The 13,004-nt window shown below is 53.0% G+C and overlaps 1 protein-coding gene across 1 annotated transcript in view; it reads left to right on the forward strand.

Annotated features, from left to right (window-relative positions):
- The window catches only part of RABL3 (RAB, member of RAS oncogene family like 3), a 52,803-nt gene extending 40,279 nt beyond the window's left edge, over window positions 1-12,524 (forward strand). Inside the window, exons 5-8 of the mRNA XM_063956853.1 lie at window positions 2,033-2,183; window positions 2,987-3,058; window positions 3,453-3,491; window positions 11,829-12,524. Coding sequence (XP_063812923.1) covers window positions 2,033-2,183; window positions 2,987-3,058; window positions 3,453-3,491; window positions 11,829-11,894 — 328 coding nt within the window. The 3' untranslated portion in view covers window positions 11,895-12,524. The remainder of the gene's footprint in view (window positions 1-2,032; window positions 2,184-2,986; window positions 3,059-3,452; window positions 3,492-11,828) is intronic.
- The last annotated feature ends 480 nt before the right edge of the window (window positions 12,525-13,004 follow it).

Consider the following 13,004-nt stretch of genomic DNA (forward strand, 5'->3'; position numbering starts at 1 on the left):
CTGCACCCGCAGGGACTATGACCAGGGTGGAGGAGTCCTCGCTGATCAGTCCCTGTATTCCCCCCTGTATGTTTGTTCTCTGTCTCACTGCACCCGCAGGGACTATGACCAGGGTGGAGGAGACCCCCCTGATCAGTCCCTGTATGTTTATTCTCTGTCTCACTGCACCCGCAGGGACTATGACCAGGGTGGAGGAGACCTCGCTGATCAGTCCCTGTATTCCTGTATGTTTATTCTCTGTCTCACTGCACCCGCAGGGACTATGACCAGGGTGGGGGGGAGACCCCTCTGATCAGTCCCTGTATGTTTATTCTCTGTCTCACTGCACCCGCAGGGACTATGACCGGGGTGGAGGAGACCCCTCTGATCAGTCCCTGTATTCCTGTATGTTTATTCTCTGTCTCACTGCACCCGCAGGGACTATGACCAGGGTGGAGGAGACCCCTCTGATCAGTCCCTGTATTCCTGTATGTTTATTCTCTGTCTCACTGCACCCGCAGGGACTATGACCAGGGTGGGGGGGAGACCACTCTGATCAGTCCCTGTATTCCTCCCTGTATGTTTATTCTCTGTCTCACTGCACCCGCAGGGACTATGACCAGGGTGGAGGAGACCTCGCTGATCAGTCCCTGTATTCCCCCCTGTATGTTTGTTCTCTGTCTCACTGCACCCGCAGGGACTATGACCAGGGTGGAGGAGACCTCGCTGATCAGTCCCTGTATTCCTGTATGTTTATTCTCTGTCTCACTGCACCCGCAGGGACTATGACCAGGGTGGGGGGGGGGGACCCCTCTGATCAGTCCCTGTATTCCTGTATGTTTATTCTCTGTCTCACTGCACCCGCAGGGACTATGACCAGGGTGGGGGGGAGACCCCTCTGATCAGTCCCTGTATTCCCCCCTGTATGTTTATTCTCTGTCTCACTGCACCCGCAGGGACTATGACCGGGGTGGAGGAGACCCCTCTGATCAGTCCCTGTATTCCTGTATGTTTATTCTCTGTCTCACTGCACCCGCAGGGACTATGATCAGGGTGGAGGAGACCCCTCTGATCAGTCCCTGTATTCCTGTATGTTTATTCTCTGTCTCACTGCACCCGCAGGGACTATGACCAGGGTGGAGGAGACCCCTCTGATCAGTCCCTGTATTCCTGTATGTTTATTCTCTGTCTCACTGCACCCGCAGGGACTATGATCAGGGTGGAGGAGACCCCTCTGATCAGTCCCTGTATTCCTGTATGTTTATTCTCTGTCTCACTGCACCCGCAGGGACTATGACCAGGGTGGAGGAGACCCCTCTGATCAGTCCCTGTATTCCTGTATGTTTGTTCTCTGTCTCACTGCACCCGCAGGGACTATGACCAGGGTTGGGGGGAGACCCCTCTGATCAGTCCCTGTATTCCCCCCTGTATGTTTATTCTCTGTCTCACTGCACCCGCAGGGACTATGACCAGGGTGAAGGAGACCCCGCTGATCAGTCCTTGTATTCCTGTATGTTTATTCTCTGTCTCACTGCACCCGCAGGGACTATGACCAGGGTTGGGGGGAGACCCCTCTGATCAGTCCCTGTATTCCCCCCTGTATGTTTATTCTCTGTCTCACTGCACCCGCAGGGACTATGACCAGGGTGGAGGAGACCCCGCTGATCAGTCCTTCTATTCCTGTATGTTTATTCTCTGTCTCACTGCACCCGCAGGGACTATGACCAGGGTGGAGGAGACCCCTCTGATCAGCCCCTGTATTCCTGTATGTTTATTCTCTGTCTCACTGCACCCGCAGGGACTATGACCAGGGTGGAGGAGACCCCTCTGATCAGCCCCTGTATTCCTGTATGTTTATTCTCTGTCTCACTGCACCAGCAGGGACTATGACCAGGGTGGGGGGGAGACCCCTCTGATCAGTCCCTGTATTCCTCCCTGTATGTTTATTCTCTGTCTCACTGCACCCGCAGGGACTATGACCGGGGTGGAGGAGACCCCTCTGATCAGTCCCTGTATTCCTGTATGTTTATTCTCTGTCTCACTGCACCCGCAGGGACTATGACCGGGAGCACTTTGCAGATAACCAGATCCCTCTGCTGGTCATCGGCACTAAGCTGGATCAGATCCTGGAGGGGAAACGGACCGAGGTTCTGACCCGCACCTCCTTCCTGGCGGAGGACTTCAATGCAGAGGAAATAAACCTGGTGAGTGTGCGTCGGCGTGTTCCCTTCCTCCCGTTACTCTGTTATGGATTTTATGAGGCCCGGCTGACTCTGTATACGTCCTCATAGAGCGACGGGGCTGTGACGAAATGCACAAGCAGAGGGCTGCACACCCTAATTCTAACTACAATAAGGGGTGCTACCATGCTGGGACTTGTAGTTTCACACAGAAAAAAGTAAAGACGCAGCTGCACAATGCAAACATCAAGAACACTGGTAGTCAGCATAATTATAATAAACTCCAATATATAAAATGGGGTAAAATCGAGGTTCTTGGCATGATTTTTGACAAAAAAACTTGGGCCCACCTACCGCGACCATGTGATTACATCAGTTGGGTCCCTAATGTTGATGTTCAGAACGTGGGACTCCCCAGGGCCAGCACAGCCCAGTCGCCCCAAAGCATCACACAAGTGATCGCTCTGATTACCAGTGTTCTTGATGTTTGGAGTGTGCACTTGCGTCTTTCCTTTTTCCTGTGCGGATACCTGGATAATGCCCGATGTCAGTCATAGATATACACGTTTTATATATAGGTGTGGGGTGTACTGTGTGTACATATCACCGTGGGGAGTAATATGCACACAGAGACTGGGGGGGGGCCTATGTGTAACATGCAAGGATTAGTGTATTGCCCCCCTGTATGAGAACGCAGGGTGTGGCACGTGTAGCTGTTTGCATGGTATAGATGGCGCTGTCTGTGTGTCTCTGTCATGGTGGCCGCTGTGAGAAGCCATTGTTGCCACGTGACGGCCCGCCCTAATTACCTGTCTGTTTATGTCCAGGACTGCACCAGCACACGGTGTCTCGCTGCCGGATCATCCAACGCTGTGAAACTCAGCAGGTTCTATGACAAGGTAATGTGTCCTGCGTCCTTACTGACCACTACAGTGTGATTGGGTGACAGAGGGGGATGGGCAGCGCGAGATTAGCCCGGCTTCAGCAACGCACCATGGTGTCTCCTCACATGACGCTGCCTGGGCCTTCTCCATGTGTGAGGTCAGTATTGGAGCTGGCAGTCAGCGCCTCACAGAACCTGCGTCCCAGTCCCACTAGCCAACCTCCTCTGGATTGTAAGCTCTTCTGAGCCGGGCCTGTCCTCATGTCTGGTGTGTGTGATCTGCTATACCCATGTCGGAGGCGCGGGATTCTGTAGCACATTGTAAATCACACTGATATGAATGAGCGGGTGGTGAGGAACCAGTAGTCTTCCATGTACCTGACCTAACATCCAGTCATCTTGTCTTCCAGGTGATAGAGAAACGGTACTATTCCCGGGATGGGACCACGGTAGGTGAATTACTGCTTATTGTCACAAGTAGGTCTTCTCAACCCTCATGTAAATGCAACAGGTCATGTTTTCTGGATTTCTGTCTGTGGGATATTTACCAACCAAGCAAAATAGATAAACTCACCTCTGCATGATTAAATGCATCCACAACATATGGCCTGTTGGTACTCGAGGACTGGCGTTAGGAACCCCTGGTTATATGTTTATACCTTTTTTGTATTTTATCTTCCACAAGTCTGAACTTGCACATGATTATTACCTTACCTGAGCTAATATCCTCTACTACAGCTAGAGATTCTCTGCTCCTAGACTTTGAAGGGAATGTAATATAGTGTGCGAGAACCAGAAAGTGCGTTATTCATCCATTGCTGTCTGTGAGTTCCTGCTGCCTCCATTCCTCTCCTCACATCATGTCACTGCCCCTGTCACATGCAGCCCTGTCCTCACTGACACATCACTCATCTCCTGATATACTCTGTGCTGCTGGGGACCCTGCTCCTCCCACTATATAACTCTCAGTCTGTGGCTTCCTGCTGCCTTCATTCCCCTCCTCACATCATGTCACTGCCCCTGTCACATGCAGCCCTGTCCTCACTGACACATCACCTCCTGATATAATCTGTGCTGCTGGGGACCCTGCTCCTCCCACTATATAACTCTCAGTCTGTGGCTTCCTGCTGCCTTCATTCCCCTCCTCACATCATGTCACATGCAGCCCTGTCCTCACTGACACATCACTCATCTCCTGATATACTCTGTGCTGCTGGGGACCCTGCTCCTCCCACTATATAACTCTCAGTCTGTGACTTCCTGCTGCCTCCATTCCCCATCTCACATCATGTCACTGCCCCTGTCACATGCAGCCCTGTCCTCACTGACACCTCACTCATCTACTGATATACTATGTGCTGCTGGGGGACCCTGCTCCTCCCACTATATAACTCTGTCTGTGGCTTCCTGCTGCCTCCATTCCCCTCCTCACATCATGTCACATGCAGCCCTGTCCTCACTGACACATCACTCATCTCCTGATATACTCTGTGCTGCTGGGGACCCTGCTCCTCCCACTATATAACTCTCAGTCTGTGACTTCCTGCTGCCTCCATTCCTCTCCTCACATCATGTCACTGCCCCTGTCACATGCAGCCCTGTCCTCACTGACACATCACTCATCTCCTGATATACTCTGTGCTGCTGGGGACCCTGCTCCTCCCACTATATAACTCTCAGTCTGTGACTTCCTGCTGCCTCCATTCCTCTCCTCACATCATGTCACTGCCCCTGTCACATGCAGCCCTGTCCTCACTGACACATCACTCATCTCCTGATATGCTCTGTGCTGCTGGGGACCCTGCTCCTCCCACTATATAACTCTCAGTCTGTGACTTCCTGCTGCCTCCATTCCCCTCCTCACATCATGTCACATGCAGCCCTGTCCTCAATAACACATCACTCATCTCCTGATATACTCTGTGCTGCTGGGGACCCCGCTCCTCCCACTATATAACTCTCAGTCTGTGGCTTCCTGCTGCCTTCATTCCCCTCCTCACATCATGTCACTGCCCCTGTCACATGCAGCCCTGTCCTCACTGACACATCTCATCTCCTGTAATACTCTGTGCTGCTGGGGACCCTGCTCCTCCCACTATATAACTCTCAGTCTGTGGCTTCCTGCTGCCTCCATTCCTCTCCTCACATCATGTCACTGCCCCTGTCACATGCAGCCCTGTCCTCACTGACACATCACTCATCTCCTGATATACTCTGTGCTGCTGGGGACCCTGCTCCTCCCACTATATAACTCTCAGTCTGTGACTTCCTGCTGCCTCCATTCCTCTCCTCAAATCATGTAACTGCCCCTGTCACCTGCAGCCCTGTCCTCACTGACACATCACTCATCTCCTGATATACTCTGTGCTGCTGGGGACCCTGCTCCTCCCACTATATAACTCTTAGTCTGTGGCTTCCTGCTGCCTCCATTCCTCTCCTCACATCATGTAACTGCCCCTGTCACATGCAGCCCTGTCCTCACTGACACATATCCTGTAATACTCTGTGCTGCTGGGGACCATGCTCCTCCCACTATATAACTCTGTCTGTGGCTTCCTGCTGCCTCCATTTCCCTCCTCACATCATGTCACATGCAGCCCTGTCCTCACTGACACATCACTCGTCTCCTGATATACTCTGTGCTGCTGGGGACCCTGCTCCTCCCACTATATAACTCTCAGTCTGTGGCCTCCTGCTGCCTCCCTTCCCCTCCTCACATCATGTCACTGCCCTGTCACATGCAGCCCTGTCCTCACTGACACATCACTCATATCCTGATATACTCTGTGCTGCTGGTGCTGGGGACCCTGCTCCTCCCACTATATAACTCTCAGTCTGTGACTTCCTGCTGCCTCCATTCCCCTCCTCACATCATTTCACTGCCCCATCACATGCAGCCCTGTCCTCACTGACACATCTCATCTCCTGTAATACTCTGTGCTGCTGGGGACCCTGCTCCTCCCACTATAAAACTCTCGGTCTCTGACTTCCTTCTGCCTCCATTCCCCTCCTCACACCATGTCACTGCCCCTGTCACATGCAGCCCTGTCCTCACTGACACATCACTCATCTCCTGATATACTCTGTGCTGCTGGGGACCCTGCTCCTCCCACTATATAACTCTCAGTCTGTGACTTCCTGCTGCCTCCATTCCCCTCCTCACATCATGTCACTGCCCCATCACATGCAGCCCTGTCCTCACTGACACATCTCCTGTAATACTCTGTGCTGCTGGGGACCCAGCTCCTCCCACTATATAACTATCAGTCTGTGACTTCCTGCTGCCTCCATTCCCCTCCTTACATCATGTCACATGCAGCCCTGTCCTCACTGACACATCACTCATCTCCTGATATACTCTGTGCTGCTGGGGACCCTGCTCCTCCCACTATATAACTATCAGTCTGTGGCTTCCTGCTGCCTCCATTCCCCTCCTCACATCATGTCACTGCCCCTGTCACATGCAGCCCTGTCCTCACTGACACATCACTCATCTCCTGATATACTCTGTGCTGCTGGGGACCCTGCTCCTCCCACTATATAACTCTCAGTCTGTGACTTCCTGCTGCCTCCATTCCTCTCCTCACATCATGTCACTGCCCCTGTCACATGCAGCCCTGTCCTCACTGACACATCACTCATCTCCTGATATACTCTGTGCTGCTGGGGACCCTGCTCCTCCCACTATATAACTGTCAGTCTGTGACTTCCTGCTGCCTCCATTCCCCTCCTCACATCATGTCACTGCCCCTGTCACATGCAGCCCTGTTCTCACTAACACATCACTCATCTCCTGATATACTCTGTGCTGCTGGGGACCCTGCTCCTCCCCTATATAACTCTCAGTCTGTGACTTCCTGCTGCCTCCATTCCTCTCCTCAAATCATGTAACTGCCCCAGTCACATGCAGCCCTGTCCTCACTGACACATCACTCATCTCCTGATATACTCTGTGCTGCTGGGGACCCTGCTCCTCCCACTATATAACTCTCAGTCTGTGGATTCCTGCTGCCTCCATTCCCCTCCTCACATCATGTCACTGCCCCTGTCACATGCAGCCCTGTCCTCACATTACTCATCTCCTGATATACTCTGTGCTGCTGGGGACACTGCTCCTCCCACTATATAACTATCAGTCTGTGGCTTCCTGCTGCCTCCATTCCCCTCCTCGCATCATGTCACTGCCCCTGTCACATGCAGCCCTGTCCTCACTGACACATCACTCATCTCCTGATATACTCTGTGCTGCTGGGGACCCTGCTCCTCCCACTATATAACTCTCAGTCTGTGACTTCCTGCTGCCTCCATTCCTCTCCTCACATCATGTCACTGCCCCTGTCACATGCAGCCCTGTCCTCACTGACACATCTCATCTCCTGATATACTCTGTGCTGCTGGGGACCCTGCTCCTCCCCTATATAACTCTCAGTCTGTGGCTTCCTGCTGCCTCCATTCCCCTCCTCACATCATGTCACTGCCCCAGTCACATGCAGCCCTGTCCTCACTGACACATCCCTCATCTCCTGATATACTCTGTGCTGCTGGGGACCCTGCTCCTCCCACTATATAACTATCAGTCTGTGGCTTCCTGCTGCCTCCATTCCCCTCCTCACATCATGTCACTGCCCCTGTCACATGCAGCCCTGTCCTCACTGACACATCACTCATCTCCTGATATAATCTGTGCTGCTGGGGACCCTGCTCCTCCCACTATATAACTCTCAGTCTGTGGATTCCTGCTGCCTCCATTCCCCTCCTCACATCATGTCACTGCCCCTGTCACATGCAGCCCTGTCCTCACATTACTCATCTCCTGATATACTCTGTGCTGCTGGGGACACTGCTCCTCCCACTATATAACTATCAGTCTGTGGCTTCCTGCTGCCTCCATTCCCCTCCTCACATCATGTCACTGCCCCTGTCACATGCAGCCCTGTCCTCACTGACACATCACTCATCTCCTGATATACTCTGTGCTGCTGGGGACCCTGCTCCTCCCACTATATAACTCAGTCTGTGGCTTCCTGCTGCCTCCATTCCCCTCCTCACATCATGTCACTGCCCCTGTCACATGCAGCCCTGTCCTCACTGACACATATCCTGTAATACTCTGTGCTGCTGGGGACCATGCTCCTCCCACTATATAACTCTGTCTGTGGCTTCCTGCTGCCTCCATTCCCCTCCTCACATCATGTCACATGCAGCCCTGTCCTCACTGACACATCACTCATATCCTGATATACTCTGTGCTGCTGGGGACCCTGCTCCTCCCACTATATAACTCTCAGTCTGTGGCCTCCTGCTGCCTCCCTTCCCCTCCTCACATCATGTCACTGCCCCTGTCACATGCAGCCCTGTCCTCACATTACTCATCTCCTGATATACTCTGTGCTGCTGGGGACCCTGCTCCTCCCACTATATAACTCTCAGTCTGTGGCTTCCTGCTGCCTCCATTCCCCTCCTCACATCATGTCACTGCCCCTGTCACATGCAGCCCTGTCCTCACTGACACATCACTCATCTCCTGATATACTCTGTGCTGCTGGGGACACTGCTCCTCCCACTATATAACTCTCAGTCTGTGGCTTCCTGCTGCCTCCATTCCCCTCCTCACATCATGGCACTGCCCCTGTCACATGCAGCCCTGTCCTCACTGACACATCACTCATCTCCTGATATACTCTGTGCTGCTGGGGACCCTGCTCCTCCCACTATATAACTATCAGTCTGTGGCTTCCTGCTGCCTCCATTCCCCTCCTCACATCATGTCACATGCAGCCCTGTCCTCACTGACACATCACTCATATCCTGATATACTCTGTGCTGCTGGGGACCCTGCTCCTCCCACTATATAACTCTCAGTCTGTGGCCTCCTGCTGCCTCCCTTCCCCTCCTCACATCATGTCACTGCCCCTGTCACATGCAGCCCTGTCCTCACTGACACATCACTCGTCTCCTGATATACTCTGTGCTGCTGGGGACACTGCTCCTCCCACTATATAACTCTCAGTCTGTGGCTTCCTGCTGCCTCCATTCCCCTCCTCACATCATGGCACTGCCCCTGTCACATGCAGCCCTGTCCTCACTGACACATCACTCATCTCCTGATATACTCTGTGCTGCTGGGGACCCTGCTCCTCCCACTATATAACTCTCAGTCTGTGACTTCCTGCTGCCTCGATTCCTCTCCTCAAATCATGTAACTGCCCCTGTCACATGCAGCCCTGTCCTCACTGACACATCACATCTCCTGATATACTCTGTGCTGCTGGGGACCCTGCTCCTACCACTATATAACTCTCAGTCTGTGGCTTCTTGCTGCCTCCATTCCCTCCTCACATCATGTCACTGCCCCTGTCACATGCAGCCCTGCCCTCACTAACACATCACTCATCTCCTGTTATACTCTGTGCTGCTGGGGACCCTGCTCCTCCCACTATATAACTCTCAGTATGTGGCTTCCTGCTGCCTCAAGTCCTATCCTCACATCATGTCACTGCCCCTGTCACATGTAGCCCTGTCCTCACTGACACATCACTCATCTCCTGATATACTCTGTGCTGCTGGGGACCCTGCTCCTCCCACTATATAACTCTCAGTCTGTGACTTCCTGCTGCCTCCATTCCTCTCCTCAAATCATGTAACTGCCCCTGTCACCTGCAGCCCTGTCCTCACTGACACATCACTCATCTCCTGATATACTCTGTGCTGCTGGGGACCCTGCTCAACCCACTATATAACTCTCAGTCTGTGGCTTCCTGCTGCATCCATTCCCCTCCTCACATCATGTCACATGCAGCCCTGTCCTCACTGACACATCTCATCTCCTGTAATACACTGTGCTGCTGGGGACCCTGCTTCTCCCACTATATAACTCTCAGTCTGTGGCTTCCTGCTGCCTCCATTCCCCTCCTCACATCATGTCACTGCCCCTGTCACATGCAGCCCTGTCCTCACTGACACATCACTCATCTCCTGATATACTCTGTGCTGCTGGGGACCCTGCTCAACCCACTATATAACTATCAGTCTGTGACTTCCTGCTGCCTCCATTCCCCTCCTTACATCATGTCACATGCAGCCCTGTCCTCACTGACACATCACTCATCTCCTGATATACTCTGTGCTGCTGGGGACCCTGCTCCTCCCACTATATAACTGTCAGTCTGTGACTTCCTGCTGCCTCCATTCCCCTCCTCACATCATGTCACTGCCCCTGTCACATGCAGCCCTGTTCTCACTAACACATCACTCATCTCCTGATATTCTCTGTGCTGCTGGGGACCCTGCTCCTCCCACTATATAACTCTCAGTCTGTGGCTTCCTGCTGCCTCCATTCCCTCCTCACATCATGTCACTGCCCCTGTCACATGCAGCCCTGTCCTCACTGACACATCTCATCTCCTGATATACTCTGTGCTGCTGGGGACCCTGCTCCTCCCCTATATAACTCTCAGTCTGTGGCTTCCTGCTGCCTCCATTCCCCTCCTCACATCATGTCACTGCCCCAGTCACATGCAGCCCTGTCCTCACTGACACATCACTCATCTCCTGATATACTCTGTGCTGCTGGGGACCCTGCTCCTCCCACTATATAACTCTCAGTCTGTGGATTCCTGCTGCCTCCATTCCCCTCCTCACATCATGTCACTGCCCCTGTCACATGCAGCCCTGTCCTCACATTACTCATCTCCTGATATACTCTGTGCTGCTGGGGACACTGCTCCTCCCACTATATAACTATCAGTCTGTGGCTTCCTGCTGCCTCCATTCCCCTCCTCACATCATGTCACTGCCCCTGTCACATGCAGCCCTGTCCTCACTGACGCATCACTCATCTCCTGATATACTCTGTGCTGCTGGGGACACTGCTCCTCCCACTATATAACTCTCAGTCTGTGGATTCCTGCTGCCTCCATTCCCCTCCTCACATCATGTCACTGCCCCTGTCACATGCAGCCCTGTCCTCACATTACTCATCTCCTGATATACTCTGTGCTGCTGGGGACACTGCTCCTCCCACTATATAACTCTCAGTCTGTGGCTTCCTGCTGCCTCCATTCCCTCCTCACATCATGTCACTGCCCCTGTCACATGCAGCCCTGTCCTCACTGACACATCTCATCTCCTGATATACTCTGTGCTGCTGGGGACCCTGCTCCTCCCCTATATAACTCTCAGTCTGTGGCTTCCTGCTGCCTCCATTCCCCTCCTCACATCATGTCACTGCCCCAGTCACATGCAGCCCTGTCCTCACTGACACATCACTCATCTCCTGATATACTCTGTGCTGCTGGGGACCCTGCTCCTCCCACTATATAACTCTCAGTCTGTGGATTCCTGCTGCCTCCATTCCCCTCCTCACATCATGTCACTGCCCCTGTCACATGCAGCCCTGTCCTCACATTACTCATCTCCTGATATACTCTGTGCTGCTGGGGACACTGCTCCTCCCACTATATAACTATCAGTCTGTGGCTTCCTGCTGCCTCCAATCCCCTCCTCACATCATGGCACTGCCCCTGTCACATGCAGCCCTGTCCTCACTGACACATCACTCATCTCCTGATATACTCTGTGCTGCTGGGGACCCTGCTCCTCCCACTATATAACTCTCAGTCTGTGGCTACCTGGTCCCTGCTGCATCTATGTGACTTGTCGTGGGGGAGGTACTGTGTGTGTATATACTGAGCGCACTGCTGTGTGTATATACCGTGTGTATACTGTAATCTCCTGATAGGTCCGGCAGGGAGCGGGGTCATGACGATGTCTCTTCTCTCCCTCAGATCTCCGGGTTCACAGATCGGAAGCGATTTGGGGGAGGTTCGTTTAAGAGCATCCACTACGACTGAGCCGCCCTCCGGTGCGCGGCGGAACGCTGAGCAGGAAACAACTGGGGCCATTGTATCTTTAGGACCCAAGCCTGGACCCTGCTGACAACCTGTGTTTTCTCCCCTGGCCGTGTCAGTGAGTCAGCGACTGCCCTGCCGGGTGACAGGACAATGTGCCGCTGGGTGTAGGACTTGCCGGTGACTCCTCAGGGCCCCCGCCTTGCTATAAATGTCACACCCGCAGGATACAGAGGCCGCCAGAGCTATACTGCACATTACTGGGAATGCACAAGTATGTGTGAGATAGTGCCAGGGCCTGCCAATGCCACACTGTGCCCACAGTGGCCGGTCACTGCCCTGCATAACACAGACACGTCCCACGCTACGCGCCTCATACTCTGTCCTAGTATTGGTGTAGAGGCCCCCCTGTGACTCTCCGCTGTGTGGACTTCTCAGACCTGGAGTAACCTGAGACGCAGGACTCTGCTGTGCGATGCAGGCTGTCACCGGCTGTACGTCTGCATGGTTCCTGTGAGAGGCGTCACTCTCCATATAGAAATCTCTATACCTGGGTGTATATTGGGGATGTGGCCACCCCAACACCAGAAGTCTCAGAGAGTGTTAAAAATAAATATTTCCTATTACACCGTAGAGTCTAATTTCACCTTTATTCCATACTAGTATCCTGCAACCGTTCATACAGAGGGGGGGGCGGGGATCGTAGCACTGACGGGGGTACAGTAATCCTTACATCTGCGCAGAGAGAGACTGGGGGGTAATTGCAGGCATCGGCGAGACCTACCAATGTTTTAAAGGGACAACCATTTAAAAGGTAAATCCAACCCGTTTTTGCCCTTACAATCATTGCCCCTTTAAAATATTGGGGAGACTCTGTGGGAACTCGCTGATGCCTGCGTCGTGCAGAGTGTTACATTTAGTGATGCGTTGGGGTCAGGCAGCCAGTGATAGCTGGGGTGGAGGGAACAATCTGAACCACATGCAAAAGCCCCCTTTTATACCATAGAGGTACAAGCCAAAAATGCATATGGTTTTATCATTATTATGTAGTTAGCGCCACCATATTCCATTGTGCTTAACAAAACTGTAATAACAGACAGAGAGGTAGGAGGG

This window comes from Pseudophryne corroboree, chromosome 2 (assembly GCF_028390025.1).
Source record: "Pseudophryne corroboree isolate aPseCor3 chromosome 2, aPseCor3.hap2, whole genome shotgun sequence".
In the NCBI taxonomy this organism is placed as follows: domain Eukaryota; kingdom Metazoa; phylum Chordata; class Amphibia; order Anura; family Myobatrachidae; genus Pseudophryne; species Pseudophryne corroboree.